This window comes from Mus musculus, chromosome 3, assembly GCF_000001635.26.
Source record: "Mus musculus strain C57BL/6J chromosome 3, GRCm38.p6 C57BL/6J".
Taxonomy (NCBI): domain Eukaryota; kingdom Metazoa; phylum Chordata; class Mammalia; order Rodentia; family Muridae; genus Mus; species Mus musculus.
Window position 1 is genome coordinate 123,664,853 of NC_000069.6, and position 25,375 is coordinate 123,690,227.

The following is a 25,375-nucleotide window of genomic DNA, read 5'->3' on the forward strand; positions in this document are numbered from 1 at the left end:
ACAGGAGAGAAGCCCAGAGGGTCAGGAGAATGAACAGAAATATACAGTAGTACAGAGTGGAGGATGGGGTGGGGAGTGGGGAAAGGGAAGAGGGAAGCACTAGATAGTCCTAGACACCAGGGAGGTGAGAGATTCCCAGGACCCAATGGGGATGACCTTAGCTGAGATGCCCAACAGTGGGTAGATGGAACCTGAAGAGATAACCCAAGTAGATAGACCTGGCCCCGAGTTGATGGATGGGGCCACACTCACCCATCTCAAATTTTTTGACCCAGAATTATTCCTGTCTAAAGAAAATGCAGGGACAAAAATGGAGCAGAGACTAAAAGAAAGGCCATCCAGAGACCGACCCACCTTGGGATCCATCCCATGCCAGGGGCCAAACCCTGACACTATTGCTAATGCCAAGATGTGCTTGTGGGCAGGAGCCTGGCATGGCTGTCCTCTAAGAGTTTTTACCAGCACCTGTCTGAGACAGATGCAGCCAACCATTGATCTGAGCCTGGGGACCTTTATGGAAGAGTTAGGGGAAGGACTGAAGGAGCTGAAGGGGATTGAAACCCCATAGGGAGAACAACAGTATCAACTAACCAGACCCCTCAGAGTCCCCAGGGACTAAGCCACCAAACAAAGAGTATACATGGGGCAGTCTGTGGCTCCTGCTACATATGTAGTAGAGTACTACCTCATCTGGCTTCCATGGGAGGGAATGCACTTGGTTTAGTGGCAGCATGAAACCCTAGAGAAGGGGGATGCTAGAGGGGTGAGGTGGGATTGGGTGGGTAAGTGGGAAAGCACCCTCCTATAGTTGAAGGGGATGGAGGATGGGGTAGAGGTGCTTGAGGAGGGGGAACTGGGAAGGGGGATAACATTTGAAATGTAAATAAGCAAAATGATAATAAAAATTATAATAAAGAGTTAAAATGGAATAAAGGAAGAGGTGTATACTCTGTTTTGAAAGAGAGAATGATTAGCAAAGAAAACAATAGACTCCTGGTGTTGGGAACAAAAAAGGGGTGGCCTGGGGGAAGTGGGGGGAGGGAAAAGAGGCCCACGCCCCACCAGAGTTTCCCTATTCTCTGGTCAGTCAGGTGTGGGAGGGCTGCTACCTACCCTACCCTCTCATCCCTGGGTGGGCATTCCTCTATCCCACTCTTCAGGGGGTGGCCAAGGGGCATCCCTGCCTGGGGACACCCCCCCCCCAGAGCTACTTTGCTAAAGTCACCAGGGCTGTAGGAGAGATAGGAGAGAGGGAATAGGGGAAGAAGTTCCCAACACTGACCAGAGTGCGTAGCGGGTCTTGATGGAGCAGAGAATGTCTATGGTTTAAGAGCTTTATTATAGAAATGCAGTGGGAGAGAGAGAGAGAGAGAGAGAGAGAGAGAGAGAGAGAGAGAGAGAGAGAGAGAGAGAGAGGAAGAGAGAGGAAGAGAGAGGAAGAGAGAGAGAAGAGGAGAGGAAAGAAGACAAAGAGAAAGGAAGAGAGGAGAGAAGACAAAGAGAGGGGAGAGAGAGGGTGAGAGTGAGGGGTAAGAGGTAAGAGGGGAAGAGTAAGAGAGCATGGTGGGGGCTGAGCACCCCTTTTTATGGTCTTCACTGTTGCTAGGTAACTGGGGAGGATTTTAGCCTGAAGGTCAGAAGCTTGGGTCATTGCTTACTTGACTACTGACCATGCTTCTCTTGTGGGGGCTGTGGAAGGTGGTAACTTAGGCAGGGGCCAGAGTTCCAGGAGCATGAGGGAACTCCTACATGTAGGTGTCATGTAGGTGAATTATGACCATTGGGGTTCAGACCTCAGCTAGACTTGGAGACCAGCCTGTAATTCTCTACATCCTGGCTAACCCAAGCAAGCTTAGGTGGTAGTGAAACAATAATGTCTTGCATCTGGGTTTGAGCAATAATGTATTGACATCTAGAGCAAGAGTGACTCAGCAGCCAGAGGAAGTACACCAAGGAAGCCGAGAACAAGACCCAATGGATCCCATTCTAAGTTTCTAAGTGGAAACCAAAGGAAGGCCAGCACAGTGATTACGGTTAGGCAACACAAATGTAAAGGCAAATAACATTACTGGGACTGAAAAAACAACAGTCACAGACTGATAAAAGCCACACTGAGATATTCACTTGACATTTCCAAAATACACGTTGTAGTTGCTGCAAGAAGAACAGTGAAATATGTATAACCTCTCAATAGTACTGAAGAATTAAACAGATATTCTCCACCAACATCAACCTTCCCATTCTCTCCTCAAGGAATCAAAATGACAAAAAATAGCTCTAAAATCCACAGCAAGCAAGCCTGGAGAGAGCATTCAGGGGGTAGAGTGCTGGTCTAACTGTAATGGCCAGCTCCAGGTTCAGTGAAAGACTGTGTCTCAAAAAATATGGTGGAAACTTGAAGGCAACTAAAGGAGACTTCTGGCTCTCAAATTTGCATGCATAGGCCAGTACATACACACACGCTCACACACACACACGCACACGCACACGCACATACACACCACCACCAACAACAACATAAAACAACCAACCAATCAAAACATAACCAAACAATAGCAACATAGTAAAGTTGGGCTAACAGTTCTATCTCAAGTGAAAAATGTATGTTCATTAAAATACATGTAATTCTAAGATAATTTTAGTAAATTTAAAGTATTGGGTAGCATCAGATACCTGCTTCTAACCTACCACCAAAATGGATGTCAACAACTACAAGGAACAGTATAAATGACAGACTTCCACAGAGCTGAAGTCTTCCTCATGACCTGGAATGGCTCCTTCTACCATCTACTCTGTCTTGTTGCTCATTCCTACAGCTGCTCACCCGTGATAAAAATTTAAATGCCATTCCTGATTGTAATCTTTCATCTCCATTTAACCAATCACTATGTTGTTTGGTATCTTCAGAATAACTTAAATTACTCTCATGTCTCCACTCTCAGTCCCATTTTCTAGATCCAGGAAATTTCCACCTGTTTGAATTAATACCACAACATCATTCTAGCCTAGCCTTCTAGCTTTTCCTGAACACTTACTAGTTTCTGGACAATGATGTTGTACTAGTTTATGCTTTCCACATTAAGTTTTACACAGGCCCATACTGTCTCCTTTCCCTTATGATACTGCAAGCTATCTATTTGCTTGTCTTGACTAGTTGATTGTCAACTTTACAGAAGTTAGAGTTATCTGGGAAGAGAAACTCTCAATTTAAAAATGCTTCCATAATATTGGCCTGTAGGGAAATCTAATATATTATCTCAGCTAGTGATTGATACTGGAGGGATTAGCCTGTTAGAAATAGTGCCAGTCCTGGGCAGGGAGTGGTCCTGGGTTCTATAAGAAAGCAGGCTGAGTAAGCTGTTATGAACAAGCCAGTAGACAGCAGGCTTTCATGGCCTCTGCATCAGTTCCTGCTTTCAGTGCCTGCTGGGACTTCCCTGGATGGTAGACTACAAGCTCTAGGATGAAAAAAGCCCCTTTCTTCCCAAATGGCTTTTGGCAATGGTGTTTTAGCAATAGGAACACTGACTGAGATACTACTTATCTTCTTGAACTCTGCTCTATCAACTTTATCATTGTATGTATGTCTGGTATTTGAAGTGATATGAACATACCAAGCGCTCTACAGAAAGACACTCTTCCAAAGTGCCTAACCCTGTGCACTCTTCTAAAAACCTAAAAGAATCTACATACAGCCAGGCAGTGGTAACACACACCTTTAATTCCAGCACTTGGGAGGCAGAGGCAGGCAGATTTCTGAGTTTGAGGCCAGCATGGTCTACAGAGTGAGTTCCAGGACATCCAGGACTACACAGAGAAACCCTGTTTCAAACAAACAAACAAACAAACAAACAAACAAACAAACAATCTACATACAGAATTATCATCATGGTTCATACTGATTTTCAACTTGATAGCATCTAGACTGACCTATGAGGCAAAGCTCTGGGCATGTCTGTGAGAAAGGCTCTAGATTGAATTCATTGAGGTGGAAGAACTTACTCTAAATGTGAATGGCACCATTTCACAAACTGTGTCCAAGACTAAATAATAAGGATGATGCCATCTGATCACCAGACCTTGTGTTCCTCCACTTCCTGATTGTGGATAGACTGGGCCCTTATTCCTGATGCCACACCACCCCATGATGCACTTGGCTCCACACTGTGAGGCAGAATAATTTTTTCTTTTCTTTCTTAAAAGCGCTTTTGTTGGACACTTTGCCACAGCCACAAGAACAGTTGCTGATACACGAACAAATGAGTGAATGTTTATTCACTTTGAGTAATTATCTGCAATGAGTTAGTGTTTTGAAACATATGCAGTTTAGAAGCAGTTTCAAACTCAATAGTCTAAAACATATTTTTAGAAACATTTAGGTCCCATACCAAAATAAAGCAATTCTAAAGAAGAGCTTACTACATGCAGTTTGAAGATGTAGTCACACAGACGCTATTGTAAGAAACATTCTTGTTGCCTTCTTAAAAACACATGTTAACCACCTAAGATATTTAAAGCTAACTGTACGTGGGAACACTATACACAACCCTCTTCTGGTTATTTGACAGAGGGTGACACACAGGCATGCACATTTCACTGTGTTCTGTGAAGGGTGTATGTTAAAGTACTTTTCTTTCAGCCCTAAGAGATTGTATTGTGTTCTGTCAAATCTGTATGTTAATATACAGTAATGACAAACTCTGTTCCTAAACCCAAATAAAGCAACAAGCAAACAGACAAACAAAACACAACCCCCTGGCCCAAAACATTTAGGGAGTTTAGCAAATGTAGTCCCTTGTAACTACAATGAACCCATAAACTACACCTGCTACATTTCTCTTTAATATGTTCAGTGTCTCTAAAATTCGCGTTTACCTATAAAGAACAAAGGTGCTATAGTGTTTTGAGACATAGTCCACCTGGATAGCCCAGGCTGGCCTCTAACTTGTGACCTTCTTGACCCATTTCTGGAGTGTTGTGATCACAGGCACATACCACCGTGTCAGATAAAAGAGCAATTTGTTCTGCTATTAGGTGATACAGCAGGTTGCACCGGAACACGGAAGTTTACTTGGCACACTTTAAAAAAATGCCTTAACAGTGTAGTTTTGGCAGTTTTAAAAGTTTTATATCAAATATATAGTTTTTTTAAAAAAATATTTTTATCACAGTAATTGAAAATAGATAATGAAGAATTTAATACTATTTTAGTCTATAAATATATAACAATACATGCTTAATCTATTAGTTTGGTTTTAATTTATCTATACTTTCAAAAGTAAATTGCAAAATCTCTAATGTGCATTTAAATATAAGTAATTAATTAGAAACCACACCCATTAACGCGGAAGTGTCTTTCTTTCTCAGTTTTCATTCTCTCCTGTAGTTTCTAGCATCCCTCTGAAATTGATACTTTTATTAAATGTTGTGATAATATTATTATTTGTTAGAAATTTAATGGCTTAAAAGTGATGCGATTGTCTAGATGATCTTTTTATACAAAATTCTCTATATTACTTTGTTCTTATGTCTGAATGTGCACACGTGTGTAAGTCATAGGTATACTTGCAGGACTTGGATCTCTTTTGCCACCAGGAAGGTCTAAGGACTCAGGTCATTTGCATATACCTACTGAGATATCGCCCCAAAATAATATTTCTGATAGCTGCTTTATTTCTATATATTCTTCCAGAAGGCTAACACTGTAAAGAATAAAAACTATGCATCCAAAGTTTCTCCTTTTTTTGTGAGAAATCAACATAGTAAAGTAAGGAAGATAGAGTCCTGTTTTTAAAAAGAAAAGCCACGTGAATGCAGATAACTTCAACCTTGTCTTTCTTACTGTCAAATAACAAGCTATCTGTGTGACACTAGAGATTCTACTATAGTTAAATACTCCTTTTTTTTAATGGAAGTAGTTTTACACACTGAGAAGTGTACGCAGTTTATATACAGCACTTTATGGTGGCATCAAACGAGTGCCCGGCATGTTCCACAGAGAAGCTAAGCCCTTACGTTTCCGTGAGAACAAACCCACCTCTGTGGTCAGGAAAAACATAGTTTTCCGTGGCTAGGAAAATGAATCTCATGTTAGACTTTGAAATCTATCGGAATTTCCTTGTGATATGAAATTTCTGAAAATCCACTGACTTCATAGTGTAATGGAAGTCTTTGTTCTTTTAAGTGGATAGTTTCTAGAGAGCAACTAAGCCAAAATGATTTCTATTTTGCAGTCATAAACACACACAGATAGGATATCGTTGCACTTGATATTTCAGTACAATCATCATTTTCCCCCAAATCAAAAAGAAGTACATTAGAAACTTAGGTGATGCATGATGAGAATAACCAGTTACCCTAGTTTTTCCCAGATTTTCTCAATCAAAAAGAAGTCCCATGTCCGGGAAAACTCTGTCCTACAGGAGACAGAAGTGTTCCTGTCTCAGGGATGCCACCAACTGAGGAAATCTAAGATAACAGAGCCTTACCTTCACATCATTGGTGTTCATCCTTGTGCCCTCCTTCCCTACAAATATGTCGTCAATGTCCACAAGGATGTACCTGTCCAAGGACAGTGTCAGCCTCTTCCCCGACAAGAAGGAGATGGCGTCTATGAAGATGAGCTTGTGTAGCCAGAAGTTCAAGTTGTTGCCAAAAAGAACTCGCTGGATCCCGTCATGAAGCCCCAGGTCGTGTATGATAGTGGCATAAAATGCATGTTTAGAGATGGGAGGAGAAAGGTTTTCTGGAGTCTTAACTTTGGCAAATATTACTGGCTGGTAGGTGGAGTGGTTAATCTGAAAAACTGTCCAGTCAGTTCCAGGTAGAGAACCTCTGTCCAGCTTGGATGATTTGGTCACACGAAGGAGTGGGGAGTGAGGATTAATACAGCAATCTTTTACTGCCAGGTTTCCACTTATGGAAAAGGGGAAGCCCCTGAACTGAAAGCTCTGTAGATTTTTCTCACTGGTTTTATGGAATCCAATGATACCCACACCATACTCTATACAGTATTTATCTAAAAGGCTTCTATTCCAAGAGTCCATGTTTATATACTTTAGAATATTCTCATATATAATGAGAACATATTTGCCCTTCACATTGTCTGTAAGTGCCGGAAGATCTCCTTTTCCAGGAGCGATTTCAGTGTGATAATGGAACCGGATGGATTCTAGCATCATAATGATGTCTTGACCAAGGGATGAGTACTGGCTCTCCACAAACACCAGGACTGTGGGGTCTGTCCTTGAAGCATCGGAAATCATTGTCCTCCTCACTTCCATCAGCCTGGATGGTATGTGCTGGAGGTCACCACAGTCCACTTCCGAAGCCCGCCCGGAGACTTCACTTTCCTGTTTGTAGCCGCTGTACAGGTAGTAAGCAGAAATAATAATGCTTACCATACAAAAGGTGGCAAGCAGAATCAGTGTTCTCTGAAAGTGTCTGTGAGGTTTCATGATAAAACTCATGTTGGGTGCACTTTGTTGACTATTCCAGTAGAAGCACCATTAAAAAATAATAGGAGGAGGGATGGAGTTTCAGGCACGCTCCTAGTCTCAGTCAACAGTTTATGTCACCATTGCAGCATATCTGGATCACACATCTGGACTCACAGGAAACACAGTCTGAAAAATAGAAAAACATAGGGCAGAGCATAAGATGTCTTTCCCATCAAAACGAGTGAGTTTTTATCATGGTGGCTACCTTCCATGACAGATCATTAATAGATCAGTTGGTGTAAGGTACACTAGAAACCCTTGCTTTCTTAGAGTTGTGGAGGAGCACATGTGAGAGAAGAAATGAGGAAGAGGGCTCCACTCAATACAGAGTCACTGTCCCTAACAGAGCAACTGATTGGACTCACAAGGACCTGAATTCACCAAGCACCAACTTCTTCTGTCAGTAGCCAAGATGCAAGCTCCTGTCATGCAGACACATACCTGGTAGTGTACATTCAAACTGTGCATATTGAGTTACATGCCCTAAGGGTTTACAAAAGTGTGGACATATCTCATTAATTGGCAAAATTATGACAGTGGTCTTTTTCTTTTCCAGAAATTTCTTAATGTAATGAAAGTTGTCACTGTACCTCGAGAATTCATTTGAGAGATTATCCTACAGTAATTGCTTTCATTAGAAAAAAAATCTTTCTACATGCAAAGATGGCCCACAATGCAGTGGATTATTTTAGATTACAGCTTCAAATGACTCCATATACAGAGAAATGAAAAGTTTGCTAGGTTCCTTCGGGTCTGGAGTGACACAGTGTGCAACAGATATGCACAGCACAGCAGCCCTGACCAGATGCTTCAGTGAGATCTGTCTCTGTTTTCTGACCCCAGTAATCACATCCAGAGCACTATAAACATATGATAAAAATGTAGCCAAAACAGTGTGATGCCACAAAATGCTCTGTGCTCCAATAGTTTCCAGTTTTAGCAACCTCTGAAAACTCTTTCACTTTGAAAAATAAACAGGAAAGCATAGGTGTTTGTAAAGCACATGTTGGTAGGGTCTTAAGGTCCTGGCACTCCATGAGGAATGAAAAAAAAGTTTAAGGGAAGTCTTGCCATTGCCCTCATGGTGGGCTCTCAGATGGCTGTGGGTCAAGCCGTGGTGGGAAATCCTGAATTTGATGGCTACAATGCATTTAGGGCTGGTCCTGTGCTTCTTAATTGCAATATTTCCATCCTGTAATTTTCAGATAGAATGATGAAGCCAGGATAAATCAGAGGGTTAACATTCTGTAATATTTATGAAATAAGCAGCAAACCAGAATTTGAGTCATATTTTTATTATATATATATGAAGATAGATATCTTTGTGAATAACACATTTTAGAGTGTAAGCACAAGATATTATGACATTTATCCTATAAATTACATATTGCAGTTTATTACCCAGATACTTGGGGTATCGGTGTCATTTGTTCAAATATTCATGGAGTAGCTATTTTTCCTACTTAAAATATACTTGTTTGGAGTATTAAATATTTTAAAAAGCTTCTAAATTCTGAGGAGGAGACAGTGACTCTAGTGCCGACATGTGATTGTGGATTAGAGGCGAATGGCTGTAACAAGATAAGAGAGGAAAGAGACCATGCTAAGTGGGGGTGGACTCTGCAAAATGTCTGGAGGAGAAGACTTGGGCAGAGGTAGTTTGAATAGACGTGTAAGATTTGGAAAATCTTGTAGACATAGGAGTAAGCACATTATTGGGAAAAGGCCAGGAATGAAAAGTAGAAAAGTAAGATGAATGTATTCAAACTGAGTACATACCGCCAATATAAATGGCAGGGACTGACAAGTCCTGAAGCCTGACAACAGGGCCCTAATTCCCTGGATTTAGTAGATATAAAATGCCAAAGTCATTCTTTTTTCATAAATGTTCCCAATTTCCTTCAGATATCAAAAGTTATCCTATTGTATATTTGCAAGGGTAGGAGTTAGTTTAACATAATAATAATAATAATAATAATAAAATAATAATAATAATAATAATAATAATTATTATTATTATTATTAAGACAGGATCTCAATGTGTGGCCAGGTTGTTCAGGAACTCTAGAACTCTAAATTTTCCTGTCTTGGCCTCTCCACTGTGAGATTGTAAGCATTAACTAGCATGCCTAGCGTCTATGAAAATCTTCTAAAAACAAATGCCTCATTTGCCCATGGACAACTTAAGCCTCACAGTCAACTCATACACAGCTTCTTCCTGTTCCTTGCTTTTTCTTCTAGTCCTGAAAACTGAACTATGCTTTCCTGCCTCTTTCAGGACATGACGTGGGCAATGGCAAAGACTCAGCTTGGAGTCAGTCACGGCTAAGGCACCCCTAGAACAGGAAAGCCCTGGAAACTAACTTGGCCACACAATTCTCTTTCTTGTCAAATTTTCTGATTTTTTTTCAAACTTGCGAAGGCCCAGTAGTTAACACATGTTCACAAAAACGTCCTCTCCCTTGTGTTAACTACCATAATAATTAAAATTTTGTTGTAAATCATCCTTCTCGTTGGGATGAAGCTCTAAAAAAGGAGAATTAAAGCCTCATTTATCTATCACTGCACCCCTGTGCCCAGCACAGAATAAGCTCGGTGACTGTTGGTAGAATTTATTGAATTCAATGGCTCATTATGCTGTAGGTTTATTAGACACTTCTACTTTATGCTAATGCCATAATGTATCTTTTAAGGTTACCCATGACTATTAACGATTATAGTTGCTAAAAATTGCTGGATCCGATGTCTGCTTTATTGAATGTGGAGTAAATGTAAACATACACCCTTGAAGGCATGTGATAAATCCAACATGATGATATAAATCCAGCATGGTAGGTATAAATCCTCACCCACAAAAAAAAAAAAAAAAAAAAAGCCCACCCAGAAATCGTTCTGCAATCAGCCATGAGGTAATTACTGAAAAGTGAATTTGAGATTAGTGCTGTAGTCAATGCTGAAGACAGCAGAGAACTCAAATTAGAAACTATTCGCAGATCTATAAAGATGGCTTCACTGACAACAAGACCTGTGAAACAATAACTAATGCCATGTCACGAATGGAAAGTTATGATTTGTCATAGGAAAGAGCCAACTCTGTGCCATATTAATAAGATGTGGGAGAGCCAGTGACAGTTCCCGAGAGCCACAGGGCCTAAGGAACAGTCAGCTCAGGGCTGAAGGTATCAGTCTGAGGATGGAGAGGTCATGTCAGGAAAATCTGTCTAGGTATAAGAAATCTAATAATGATAATGTCGTTGTTCAAGAGCAAGAATAAACTAATTATATGATACAATTTTACCGCGATAAAATTGGAAATACCACTTATCTTGAAGGCTACAGCTGATTAATGAATGTCTTTCAACTTGGAAATAGAATTAGACATAATTGAACAGAAAGTCAACCAAAATAGGGTGCACAAGCAATTAGTGTGGCAGTCTGTGGTGATTTGGATAAAAATGCCCCCCCAGAAGCTATAGGGGGTGGCACTATTAGGAGGTGTGGCCTTGATGGGGTGTGTCACTAGGGGTAGGCTTTGGGATCTCAGAAGCTCAAGCCAGGTTTAGTGTCACTCTCTCTTGCTACTGCTTGTGGATCCAGATGTAGAACTCCCAGCTACCCCCCTAGCACCACATCTGCTGCATGCCCTCATGTTTCCCACCGTGAGGATACAACGGACTAAACCTCTGAACTGTAAGCCAGCCAAGAATAAATGTTTTCTTTTATAAGAGTTGCTGTGGTCATGGTGTCTCTCCACAGCAATTAAATCCTAACTTAGATACAGCGGATAAACAATAGAGAAAAGACGGACTGTCATTGCTAAATAGTACAGAGAAAAGAAATCAGAGAGTCAGGATAAGCCAGCTAAGGGCTGCTAAAAGTGTTTCCACGGGAAGCAATGGATTCCAGACTTTGGTGGCTATCAGGGAGAATGGAATTGAAACTCTTGGAAGAAAAGCAGAAGTTATAGTTGGAGTCAAGGTGCATCAGACGTGAGGATCAAAATGTAAAGGTTTCAGTAAGTAATAGAAGCACATAGCTTAGACAATCTGAAAGTATTCATTTCAGAGGCATGCAGGCAGGCAGGCAGGCAGGCAGGCAGGCAGGCAGGCAGGCAGGCAGGCAAATTGCTGTATAAAGTAGTTGACTCAAGACAAGTTGATTCAAAAAAATTATTGACACCTCTACCAGCTACACAAACTCAGTTCCTCAGTAAAACCTCCATCCTTTCCCTCTGTCCTTTCCCTCTGTCCTTTGCCTCCACCCTTTCCTTCTGTCCTTTCCCTCTACCCTTTCCCTCTGTCCTTTCCCTCTACCCTTTCCCTCTGTCCTTTCCCTCTACCCTTTCCCTCTGTCCTTTCCCTCTGTCCTTTCCCTCTGTCCTTTGCCTCTGTCCTTTCCCTCTACCCTTTCCCTCTGTCATTTCCCTCTGTCCTTTCCCTCTACCCTTTCCCTCTGTCCTTTCCCTCTACCCTTTCCCTCTGTCCTTTGCCTCTACCCTTTCCCTCTGTCCTTTCCCTCTACCCTTTCCCTCTGTCCTTTCCCTCTGTCCTTTGCCTCTGTCCTTTCCCTCTACCCTTTCCCTCTGTCCTTTCCCTCTGTCCTTTCCCTCTTTCCTTTCACCTACCCTTTCCCTCTGTCCTTTCCTTCTACCCTTTCCCTCTGTCCTTTCCTTCTACCCTTTCCCTCTGTCCTTTGCCTCTGTCCTTTCCCTCTACCCTTTCCCTCTGTCCTTTCCCTCTGTCCTTTGCCTCTGTCCTTTCCCTCTACCCTTTCCCTCTGTCCTTTCCCTCTGTCCTTTCCCTCTACCCTTTCCCTCTGTCCTTTCCCTCTACCCTTTCCCTCTGTCCTTTCCCTCTACCCTTTCCCTCTGTCCTTTCCCTCTACCCTTTCCCTCTGTCCTTTCCCTCTGTCCTTTCCCTCTACCCTTTCCCTCTGTCCTTTCCCTCTACCCTTTCCCTCTGTCCTTTCCCTCTACCCTTTCCCTCTGTCATTTCCCTCTGTCCTTTCCCTCTACCCTTTCCCTCTGTCCTTTCCCTCTGTCCTTTCCCTCTGCCCTTTCCCTCTACCCTTTCCCTCTGTCCTTTCCCTCTACCCTTTCCCTCTGCCCTTTCCCTCTGTCCTTTCCCTCTATTTTTTCCCTCTGTCCTTTCCCTCTACCCTTTCCCTCTACCCTTTCACTCCGTCCTTTCCCTCTACCCTTTCCCTCCGTCCTTTCCCTCTACCCTTTCCCTCCGTCCTTTCCCTCTACCCTTTCCCTCCGTCCTTTCCCTCTACCCTTTCCCTCCGTCCTTTCCCTCTATCCTTTCCCTTCGTCCTTTGCCTCTACCCTTTCCCTCCGTCCTTTCCCTCTACCCTTTCTCTCTATCCTTTCCCTCTGTCCTTTCCCTCTACCCTTTCCCTCTACCCTTTCCCTCTGTCCTTTCCCTCTACCCTTTCCCTCTGTCCTTTCCCTCTACCCTTTCCCTCTGTCCTTTCCCTCTACCCTTTGCCTCTACTCTTTCCCTCTGTCCTTTCCCTCTACCCTTTCCCTCTGTCCTTTCCCTCTTTCCTTTCCCTCTGTCCTTTCCCTCTGACCTTTGCCTCTACCCTTTCCCTCTGTCCTTTCCCTCTACCCTTTCCCTCTGTCCTTTCTCTCTGTCCTTTGCCTCTGTCCTTTCCCTCTACCCTTTCCCGCTGTCCTTTCCCTCTGTCCTTTCCCTCTGTCCTTTCCCTCTACCCTTTCCCCCTGTCCTTTCCCTCTACCCTTTCCCTCTGTCCTTTCCCTCTACCCTTTCCCTCTGTCCTTTGCCTCTGTCCTTTCCCTCTACCCTTTCCCTCTACCCTTTCCCTCTGTCCTTTCCCTCTACCCTTTCCCTCTACCCTTTCCCTCTGTCCTTTCCCACTACCCTTTCCCTCTGTCCTTTCCCTCTACCCTTTCCCTCTGTCCTTTCCCTCTACCCTTTGCCTCTACTCTTTCCCTCTGTCCTTTCCCTCTACCCTTTCCCTCTGTCCTTTCCCTCTTTCCTTTCCCTCTGTCCTTTCCCTCTGTCCTTTGCCTCTACCCTTTCCCTCTGTCCTTTCCCTCTACCCTTTCCCTCTGTCCTTTCTCTCTGTCCTTTGCCTCTGTCCTTTCCCTCTACCCTTTCCCTCTGTCCTTTCCCTCTGTCCTTTCCCTCTGTCCTTTCCCTCTGTCCTTTCCCTCTGTCCTTTCCCTCTACCCTTTCCCCCTGTCCTTTCCCTCTACCCTTTCCCTCTGACCTTTGCCTCTGTCCTTTCCCTCTGTCCTTTGCCTCTGTCCTTTCCCTCTACCCTTTCCCTCTGTCCTTTCCCTCTGTCCTTTCCCTCTGTCCTTTCCCTCTGTCCTTTGCCTCTGTCCTTTCCCTCTACCCTTTCCCTCTGTCCTTTCCCTCTGTCCTTTCCCTCTGTCCTTTCCCTCTACCCTTTCCCTCTGTCCTTTCCCTCTACCCTTTCCCACTGTCCTTTCCCTCTACCCTTTCCCTCTGTCCTTTCCCTCTGTCCTTTCCCTCTACCCTTTCCCTCTGTCCTTTCCCTCTACCCTTTCCCTCTGTCCTTTCCCTCTACCCTTTCCCTCTGTTTTTTTCCTCTACCCTTTCCCTCTGTCCTTTCCCTCTGTCCTTTCCCTCTACCCTTTCCCTCTGTCCTTTCCCTCTTTCCTTTCCCTCTGTCCTTTCACTCTGTCCTTTCCCTCTGTCCTTTTGCTCTGTCCTTTCCCCTACCCTTTCCCTCTGTCCTTTCCCTCTACCCTTTCCCTCTGTCCTTTCCCTCTACCCGTTCCCTCTGGCCTTTGCCTCTGTCCTTTCCCTCTACCCTTTCCCTCTGTCCTTTCCCTCTGTCCTTTGCCTCTGTCCTTTCCCTCTACCCTTTGCCTCTGTCCTTTCCCTCTGTCCTTTCCCTCTGTCCTTTCCCTCTACCCTTTCCCTCTGTCCTTTCCCTCTACCCTTTCCCTCTGTCCTTTCCCTCTACCCTTTCCCTCTGTCCTTTGCCTCTGTCCTTTCCCTCTACCCTTTCCCTCTGTCCTTTGCCTCTGTCCTTTCCCTCTACCCTTTGCCTCTGTCCTTTCCCTCTGTCCTTTCCCTCTGTCCTTTCCCTCTACCCTTTCCCTCTGTCCTTTCCCTCTACCCTTTGCCTCTGTCCTTTCCCTCTGTCCTTTCCCTCTGTCCTTTCCCTCTACCCTTTCCCTCTGTCCTTTCCCTCTGTCCTTTCCCTCTGTCCTTTCCCTCTGTCCTTTCCCTCTGTCCTTTGCCTCTGTCCTTTCCCTCTACCCTTTCCCTCTATCCTTTCCCTCTGTCCTTTCCCTCTACCCTTTCCCTCTGCCCTTTCCCTCTGTCCTTTGCCTCTGTCCTTTCCCTCTACCCTTTCCCTCTGTCCTTTCCCTCTGTCCTTTCCCTCTACCCTTTCCCTCTGCCCTTTCCCTCTAGCCTTTCCCTCTGTCCTTTCCCTCTGTCCTTTCCCTCTGTCCTTTGCCTCTACCCTTTCCCTCTGTCCTTTCCCTCTACCATTTCCCTCTACCCTTTCCCTCTGTCCTTTCCCTCTATCTTTTCCCTCTGTCCTTTCCATCTACCATTTCCCTCCACCCTTTCCCCCTGTCCTTTCCCTCCACCCTTTCCCTCTACCATTTCCCTCCACCCTTCCCTCTGTCCTTTGCCTCTACCCTTTCCCTCTGTCCTTTCCCTCTAGCCTTTCCCTCTGCCCTTTCCCTCTACCCTTTCCCTCTGTCCTTTCCCTCTACCCTTTCCCTCTGCCCTTTCCCTCTGTCCTTTCCCTCTATTTTTTCCCTCTGTCCTTTCCCTCTACCCTTTCCCTCTACCCTTTCCCTCCGTCCTTTCCCTCTACCCTTTCCCTCCGTCCTTTCCCTCTACCCTTTCTCTCTATCCTTTCCCTCTGTCCTTTCCCTCTACCCTTTCCCTCTACCCTTTCCCTCTGTCCTTTCCCTCTACCCTTTCCCTCTACCCCTTCCCTCTACCCTTTCCCTCTGTCCTTTCCCTCTACCCTTTCCCTCTGTTCTTTCCCTCTGTCCTTTCCCTCTGTCCTTTGCCTCTGTCCTTTCCCTCTACCCTTTCCCTCTTTCCTTTCCCTCTGTCCTTTCCCTCTGTCCTTTCCCTCTACCCTTTCCCTCTGTCCTTTCCCTCTACCCTTTCCTCTGTCCTTTCCCTCTACCCTTTCCCTCTGTCCTTTCCCTCTACCCTTTCCCTCAGTCTTTTCCCTCTACCCTTTCCCTCCATCCTTTCCCTCTACCCTTTCTCTCTATCCTTTCCCTCTGTCCTTTCCCTCTACCCTTTCCCTCTACCCTTTCCCTCTGTCCTTTCCCTCTACCCTTTCCCTCTACCCCTTCCCTCTACCCTTTCCCTCTGTCCTTTCCCTCTACCCTTTCCCTCTACCCTTTCCCTCTGTCCTTTCCCTCTACCCTTTCCCTCTACCCTTTCCCTCTACCCTTTCCCTCCGTCCTTTCCCTCTACCCTTTCCCTATGTCCTTTCCCTCTACCCTTTCCCTCTGTCCTTTCCCTCTACCCTTTCTCACTGTCCTTTCCCTCTACTTTTTCCCTCTGTCCTTTCCCTCTACCCTTTCCCTCTTCCCTTTCCCTCTGTCCTTTCCCTCTGTCCTTTTCTCCTTTAGCTCATATCATCCCCACATGAACTTTCAATGTGAATCTTGCTAAAATACCGTTAGCAAAACTATTTGCTCCTTGTGCCTGTTCCATGTTAGACTGACATACCCAAGGGCAAAGGGTTCTTGTTATCTCCAATAATTTTCCACAGAAAACTTCTTAAAAATCAAGACTAACAGGTGAACACTTTATACAATGAAGCTGTATTTTTGAACTGCTCTCACAAATACATTGTAAAAACCACAGGCATTTCTATTCAGTGGCTCTGTGCTAACGGGAGGACAAACACATTGGCCAGTATGCTTTGGGCTCCATCAGCACTGCAGAATTTTTGGCTTCCCAGTCCTTTTAGGATCAGGAAAGGATGAATTACATAAAAAATACATGTATTAAGTTTGAAGAAATGAACTACATAGGCAGCATTGGGAAGAAACACAGGTTCAGGAAAGATGGCAGTTTTACAGAATCTCCCACAGGCTATGCTGAAGGAAGTGCTACTGAGGAAGGAGGACCAATAGCCTCACAGGCATTACGAGCAATTGGCCTGTGCAAACCTTGTTCTGACTCCCTAGAGACTGAGCAACTGGCCCGAGATGTTCCAGCTGGTACATGGAGAACTGATTGCTTGCACCAGAGAGACTACAGCAACATCACTTTCCCTGCCTTGCTAGGGGCAATGTAGGAGATGGACAGGAGAGAGGCGCTGTTTAGATGCAGCTCCCTCACGGGGAGTCAGTGGTATCGTGCTTGCTTCATCCTAGAGTTTGTTTGTAATCTTTCATGTTAATTTTTAAAATTCACTTACAGTGCAACCAATTTTCATATGGCCCTTTCACACATATTTCATTCAGCTTGACTAGCGCGCCCCAGCCCGCCCTTATCTACGTGTTTCCTGCGGCACTCTCCCGTCCCCAGTATTTCTCCTTAGTTTTGTTCTATTGCCTTCCAATAAAGCCTCGTTTTCTTCAGTCTCATGGGTTGGTTCCGGTTTCTGACCATTACTCACAATCCTCCCACCTCCATCCATATACATCCCTAAGAGAGCTTAGAACCTACACACTGGGGAGAACACACATTCTCTGTCGTTCTGAGCCTTGGATGTTCTATCACTTAACATAATGGTTTCCATTACTGTTTAGTTTCTTAAAATGTTCAGTTTTTCCTTAACAGCTGGATAAGATTCCATTGTGTATATGCACCACACATCTAGACTGATTGCAGTCCTCAGCTACTGTGGCCAGTGAGGCAGTGAGCTCTGCCTCTCCCAGGCACTCTATACATAGGGTTTCGAGTGATAACGGGAATAAACAAGGCTTCTTTAACCTTTTCTCATTCAAGAAACTTTATGTGGCCCTGGGCATATGGGTATATGAAGCAGATATGCAAATCAAATATTTATTGCTGACAAACCCTAAAGTAATTTGAAAAATACTTCTGTGATGTATAAAAAGCATACAGACATTTATAATTTTATCATTTGTTAAAGATCAAAGGATATTTGCACACTAATGAGATCAATGTGCTCGTTTATTTTTATACAAAGAATTAAGCACTGTTGAATATTTGATGCTGCAGGATGTACAGCTTCTTCGGCTTTTCAGCGTGGATTAATACTTTGATTTTATGATCATCAATGCTGAGAACACTGCTTTGCATAAATACATAGCAACAAAATAGCAGAGGTATGTTTAGAGCTATTTCAGAAATTGTTGGAAATTATGCTCTATTCTTAAGCGAAAATTAATTTAACAACTTTTTTTTCCCATGAAGCTCAAGTCAGTGACTCAAACAGCAATTTTAAAAATCCAACATTATAAAATAATAAAATACAAAGAAATACTAAGTTATAGTTAGTTATACGCTAAGGAATATCAACAGAAAAATAATTTAGTCTGTCTTCTATAATTAAACATTGTGTTTAAGAGCAAAAAGCTTTGTATGTATGCGCTCAAACCATTTCCAGCAAGCTACGTCACTACGGACCCTGCCGGTACTGCCTACTGCTGGTTCAGAACCAAGGCTCCACTGATGCTTCATGGCACAGGCTGGGCTGGCACCACCAGGTACGCCGCAGTTTTATCACGTTTGACTATGAGCTAACCTGTGGTCACTGAACATTTAGAAACCTCTTACTATTGTTGAATTTTTCATAACCCCACATTCTGTTTACTCAGTCCCATATGATGTCATCGCCTATGAGTTAAGAAGCTGCAGTATAAATCATTAAGCTCTCCTGGACTACCATCTGACACACAGAGAATGAATAAACAAAATCCCCCTGTTTTAATTATTACAGAGGCTGCACCTGGTAATGAAAGTACACTGAGCACCTGTAAATGGTGTGTGTGTGTGTGTGTGTGTGTATGAAATTTTGCCTTGAGTGGAGTTTTGTAGTACACAGATAACAAGCCCTAGAGAGTTATAATGGCTTCCAAGCAAAGGAGGAGGCTCTGTCAGAGGCATCCTGATACCAGACCCATGGCTTCTTCCTATCCTCTGTCTTTCCTTCGATGAGTCACAAATTCCATGCTGTTTATTATCATCTACTCTCCAATAAATTCTAAACGCTTATGTGAATCCCAGACATCCATATGTTTAAGCCCTAGTTCTTCAAATCAACTAGCAACTTGATAAAATAGCAACGACAAGGCACATCAACTCTGTAGCCAGTTGGCTCCAATGGAACCATTGGAAAGCAGACTCAACTAATTCAAAATTTAATTTGTGATCTTCTATGTTGCATGACGTCATTTCCTGGGGAGACATGAACAAATGTCTACTCACCCTAGATCGGAAACTGATGACACAGTATATACCATTAGAGTCCTCTTTGGTGAACCAATGACTTTTACTGGGTTATTTATAGGAATATGGGTAAAGAGTTACTTACAGGAGTAGAAATGACTCAAAGACAACTGCATCACCAAAGCCCACCCCAGCATGTGTAACAGATCAGCAAGGCCGGCAGTCTGGACCACACTGCACAACCAGAAGTCAGCTGAACAGGTTGTAGAGTGTCCATTCTAGGTGGCTCAATTTGTCTAAGACTCTTCCAGGCAGCTCAGTTCAGCTCAGCTTTTTTTTTTTTCTAGGCAGTTTTCCTGGTCTCTGCTTCTTCCACGGGGCTGGGTTTGTTTAAAAGAATTCTCTGAATCTTGTCTTCTCTGAGAGTGACTCTCTGAAGTCTTGAATATTTATATACTCTTGGATGGGGGGTCCTAGTGAATCTGGTTAATTTCAGGGTCTTCCTGAAAGAAATTAGTGTTGTTTACTTCTTATCTTAAGGGTCATCTCTCCCCTTATAACTTGGTGCCTTTTCACTTCCCCATAAGCACACACTCTTAAGAAGTTTCCCTTTAAAGCCCCAGTGTAGGGAAATGCAGGCACGGGAAGGTGGGAGTGGGTGGGTGGGTGTGGGAGCACCCTCATAGAGGCAGGGGGAGGGGGATGTGATAGTGGCTTTCCAGAGGGAAGGCCTGGAAAGGGGATAGCATTTGAAATGTAAATAAAGAAAATATCTAATGAGAGAGAGAGAGAGAGAGAGAGAGAGAGAGAGAGAGAGAGAAATATTAACAGAGCATCCAGCACAGTATGAACTAGAGTTCTGATGGTCTTGTAGATCATTATCCACTTTCCAGAAGATTAGCTATGTTGGTTGATTGTTTGCAATAAAGAATGCTGTCAAAAAAAAAAAAAAAAGCCAAGTTGCTTCGCAGCAGCCTGCAACGCTCTTCATCTCCATGCTGTGCTACAGGTTCACACCCGACAGTCTTTCATCCAGCATATATAAACGAATCAACGAATCAACATCTTCCCAATTCCATTTCCCCAAATTCACTTTATTCAGGCACATCTCTCCTCATCCATGAGACATTACATATGAAATCACTATGCATGAAGCCATTACACATAGAACCCAGCACAGATGTTAACAATCCCCACTACTTTGATGTGGCACGAAAGAACTTGGGTTAGAGCTAGAATTTTATCAGAGGCTGCTTAAAACTTACTAATTAAAATTCAAATCCCTATACATGGCCACAGGGCCCTTCAGGGTTAGCATCCTACTCTTGCCTGTATTACCCAATCAGATAGTGTGATCATTCCAGTAAAGCATACTTTCTGTCATTCTTCCAGAGAGACCATCTCCTTGTCTTTGTGTCTTTTTATGTGGTATTACCTATGTCTACAACTTTTTTTCTCCATTTCATCTGCTGTATCTTAATTTTAAATATAAATGTCTCTGCTCATAGAGGACAACCGTCAATCTTAGGTCTGCAATGCCTTAACCCTGCTGAAAACACCTTCCCATCTCCCTGCACCTTTTCTGTGGCACAGTCTATGTTTTCTAGTCTTGTGTGTAATGTTTCTCTATAGATGTAGAGGCATCTGTAAGTACTTGCATGGTTTGCTTTGTTCTCCGTGATTACAAAAACAGTTCTTAATAGAAGAACATCTCATTGAATGCTTGTTCAGTGTGTGAAAGGGGGCCCACACTCAACTTTTATAAATAGTAGCTCATTCACAAACTAGGACAAACTCAAGTCAAACCATCAATCACACTGGCCTCAAACAGTCAGGTCAATAATATAAACATTGAGCAGCAGTGACCATCTTGACCAGAGCCATAAATCAGGATGGACAGAATGTGACTCTCACTGGCTCTTACTTGGATTCTATTTTTCACATTCTGAAATGCAGCAGAGTTTTAGTGTGGCTAGAGTCTCTTTGTGTACATCTGTTTTTTGTTTTGTTTTGTTTTGTTTTTAAAGATTCCACCAAGAAAACATTAGCAAGCATCTAATTATTTTTTATTAAGAAAAAGTAAAGGGGCAATTACTTTTGGAATCACAAGCCATTCCACACATACAGGGAGGAACTGTATATATATATATATATATATATATATATATATAAACAATTTGTAAGGTCCTATCTGTAAGAAGAACCAATTTACCAAGGTAAGCTCTTCCCGTCTCCACTGACACCCACCATCATCAACCCAGTTGAAAGGCATGGGTGTCTGAACATTCGTCTTTCTCCAATTCATTACATATATGTGTTGAAAATGCATTTGGGGCCTTCAAATACTTTCCTTGACTAGGCTAAAATTAATTTAGCAGCATTAAAAATTGACAAAGAACATTCCTTTCTCTGGGAAAGAATGTGTGAAATTGTGTCATGTTAATTGAACCCTGCTGTGGTAGGCACACAGGAAACTGATTTCTGTAAAACACTACTGAGAACACACTCTGCCTCTGGAACAGGAACTTTAAAAATGTATGGGAATGGGAGAAAAGCCGCAGTTGGGGTCATTAGCGTGGTATAGTAAATTAAAAAGAAAATGACTACTGTAATGTTCCATCTTTGTATTTAGAAGTCATGAAGCGAAGATTGTAGTTAGTTCGTTTCCTTCAGTGTGCCGTCATCTAGCAAGGCAGAGAAGAAAAATATTCCATTGCTGTTTGCTGCTTGTTGTGTCTGCCTGTAAGGCTGAAGTGCCAGGATGTCTGCCTATTATATTGTAGGCTGAGCTAGAATATGTGCCCAGTGGTATGCACAATTCAGCATTAAGGCTTTAATCTGTTCATAACATCTCCGAGAACCAGAGAGTGTTATCTGTGGCTTTCCCACAAGATATGGTTCGGCTGTATCACATGGTTGTCTGTATGACTGTGGGCTATGTTTTAGGAAGATTACATAAGCCAGAAGGGGAAGGATGGTCAATCTGCAGAGGGGAAGGGAGTTCACAGTAGGAAACTGAAGACTAGAGACGATGATAGGGAAGTCTGACCAGGGTGTAGGTGCTGGTCCCATGGCTCTAGCCTAGTCATTCATCCAGAACCTCCTCCTTTCCTATGGGCATCTTTTAGCATAAGTAATACCCAAGCCGTTAGAGTAGCAACTAAACTTGACCGTTCACACTTCATTAAAGAGTGTGCTACATTTAATTGTCCTGGGCACTGCTTTATGCCTGTCACAGAATCCATGCTCAGCAAACATCCTTCCGAATGATGACATATAAATGCCTTATTTCCTATGCTAGGGTAGAATGGTATGATTGGCTGGAGAAGTACCCAGATTGTTTACATTATAACAGGAGGCATACCAAACATGTACATTTGATGACAGAGGTTGACAGAATAGAGCAGTGGCCGCTGCTGTGTGCGTTTGAAGCCAGATTCTAACTGAATTCACTGAATCCACTGCTAGCCAGGGGTGTACTTACATAGTTAATCTCTTAGTGACTCGATTTCCCTGTTGGACATGGGAGTAGTACCTAGATGAAATGAGTTGAGTGAGATTTTCTATGTGAAGAGTCTCAATAGTAATGGTATAAGATAAATAACTGTTAACTGTTATTTTAACTGCTGACAGCTCTAGAAAATAATGCTACAACAAGTTAAGTGTTACTCTCTGATGGCTTTTCATAGGGATTTCTAAAATTCTGGACAAATGACCAGAGAAAGGGCTCTGAGATCATCACAAGGGTGACGAAACTCATCCTAGACCCAGCAAGGGCCTCCTGGGCACTTTGTCATGGCAGAGTCAGGCCTGGAATCCAGGCTACTTAGACCTTTATATGTACTGTGATTAAACAAAAGGATTAACACTTGGCATATACTTAAAATGAACTCCATAACGGAGCAATAGTTATAACTGAGGTCTATGATGGAGGATGGAGAATGATTAAACTGGTTTAGTAACAGGTACACAATAGTTAGAGCACTCAGTGATTTAAGAAATGTAGTGTGTGTGTGTGTGTGTGTGTGTGTGTGTGTGTGTGTGTGTTTTGGGCATTAATCATAATAGGGCTGAAAATTTTCTAGTCATATAACTTAGATGAAACATTAAAATATTTAGAACAAGATAAAAGTATAAACCAGGGTTGGAGAGATGGCTCAGTGGTTAAGAGCACTTGCTGCTCTTGCAGAGGATCCAAGTTCAGTTCTCAGCACCCACATGGTGGCTCACAACCATCTGTAACTCCAGTTCCAGGTGATCTGATGCCCTCTTCTGACCTTCACAAGCACAAGGAATGAACTCGGTGCAAACACACAATGCAGGTAAAAAATACTTGTACAAATAAAATAAAATAAAAATAAACCTTTTAAAAAGTATAAATTGTTGTCTATAACTAGGTGTTTTACGTATATTGGCTTTAATAAGAAGACAAAATCTATAGTTTCTCTCCTACAACGATAAGAGGAACTTATCATTTACTTATAATTTTAGAGTATGGTTCACATCAATGATCTTTATATCACAGCTGATATTATTGTGTCCCAGTAAAACCCTTCATCTGGGATAGCCTTCAGAGGTCTGTATTCTGCCTCTCTCTGATGACCACACCCTGGGGAAAGGAAGGCACCATCGCTCTCTAAGTTGCTGAGCAGCTGGGAGTGGTGTATCTGTCCTTACCTCTATGTCTTTGTTCTCAGATAAAGTACAGACAAAACCATAAACATACATATTTAAGTAGTTTCTTTTGTAAATAACCTTAGCAAATAGACTTTTCAGTTCCGAAGTTGGCCACAATCATCAAAGATTAGGTGAAATTTCATTCATGACAAAGGGCTCTAAATCCAAAATAAGACCAGTACGATTTCTTTATGGTTTTAAAGTTTTGAGATGAAGCCAGTCATTGCGATTGCAGCTTCTGAGAGCATCTCCACAGAGGGGCAGCTTCAGAAGAAGGATGGTTTCCTAAGGAGTCCCCCAATTACAGCAAAAAAAAAAAAAAAAAAGGAAATCTCTTATTTGCTGGAGCAAATAAGATTTTCCTTAAGAAGATTTATTCCAAGAGAAGATATACCAGACCTGAACCACACCAAACTGTAACAACATTCTCTCCAAAGAGATACAAATCCCACTGGAGCCCAAGAATGCCAGTAAGCTGAGAAACACTGTAAAGGAAATTACCAACTCAAGTGCCCAGTTTGCAAATGGCATTTACTTCTAGGATGAGCTAGGTCTTCTGCTCTGCCAACAGCAGCCCAGAGGGGACAAAGACTCCCTCACAGAGCACAGCCACCATGCTAAGCAGAGACGGCAGCAGGAAGTCTCCGTCAGTGCAAGGCATGGCTATCCTCAGGAGAATCTTAAAAACCAGCTCTTTCATATTTTTATATATTTGAAACCTCCTCAAATACAAAACGGATGGGGAGTTATGGCTGAAGAAAAATAAATCTTTTCAGCTGATCATTAGACTGTCCTCTCATCTTCTCCCACAAACAGCATTGTTTTATACTTTATCATACAATATTTTCCAAGGATGAGAAGAAATGAAATGGACCCGAGTTCCATCCCTAACTCCGTATTTTAACTCAAGCCTTAGCCTAACCTCAGGACCTCATCTGTTTATGCTTTTTCTTCAATGCTCTTACAAACTTCAGAGGCTACTATATCCTAACGTGTTTATAAAAACACAAACATAAACTGTGCTTCGAGTGTATATCGTGCCCACGTATGGGTAAAACTCGTTGGGAAGTGATCAGACTATGCTCCTGAAAATGTTATTTATTTTCCCTGTTTGCTCCCCCAAAGCAGCAATATCAAATGGAAAAATACATCTACTTTCTTTTAATTTAAAGCTTCTTTATTCAATAGTTAGGCATATTACTTAATTTATACTCAATGTTTCTATATTATCATCTTAAATAGTGGTTTGAGACACAAACTGCATCAAATATGAAGCTCTATTAAGCACTGCTACACGATAAACTGGTGATTAGACTTTGAATCTTTACCGTTATTTCCAAAATTCAAACCAGGCAAAAGACATATGGTTGATTAACCATGCTGGTACTGCACAAGGAATTTGTTAGCATACACACATCTTAAACAACTCAGAGGGTCACCTCCTTAATTCTTAAATCTAAAGAAACTTTAAAATAATCCTTAAATGAAGAAATACCTTACTGGTTCATTTATCTTAGTTAATAAAATCAGGCATTTGTTCAGGGCAGTGATTCTTGATGGAATAAAAACAAAGTTATCTCTTATTGAAAGCCACCCCTCACCCCCGGAGTGAACTGTCAATATAAAGTATAAATAAACAGATGTACTTACCTGGGGTTAAAGTTCAGAGAGTTGGATAATGCGGGGAAAGTTTCAATGGACAGACAAAAAATTAAAAGAGGAGTCTATGCAGCCTTCGGCTGGGCTTTCTGCCTTTGCAAGTGGCAGTAAGGGCAGTGCTGGCCAGTACCCTCATGTTATGTAACATCATCTTATTAATATTAGCCATCAGACTGCTACCAAGCTGGC

At 42.7% G+C, this 25,375-nt stretch overlaps 1 protein-coding gene across 8 annotated transcripts in view; it reads right to left on the minus strand.

Moving 5' to 3' along the window:
* Ndst3 (N-deacetylase/N-sulfotransferase (heparan glucosaminyl) 3) overlaps positions 1-25,375 on the minus strand; it is a 165,009-nt gene that overhangs the window by 138,687 nt on the left and 947 nt on the right. For 6 of the 8 annotated variants that reach the window (NR_121616.1, XM_006502370.3, XM_030252924.1 and 3 more), the window contains one exon: positions 6,489-7,625. Coding sequence is in view for 5 of the 8 variants with exons in the window: in XM_006502370.3 (XP_006502433.1) it covers positions 6,489-7,469 (981 nt within the window). In the remaining 3 variants the exon portion in view is untranslated. Of the gene's footprint in view, positions 1-6,488; positions 7,626-25,177 lie in introns of those variants that run through there. The other 2 variants (XR_003954428.1, XM_006502371.4) reach the window with 1 other exon arrangement.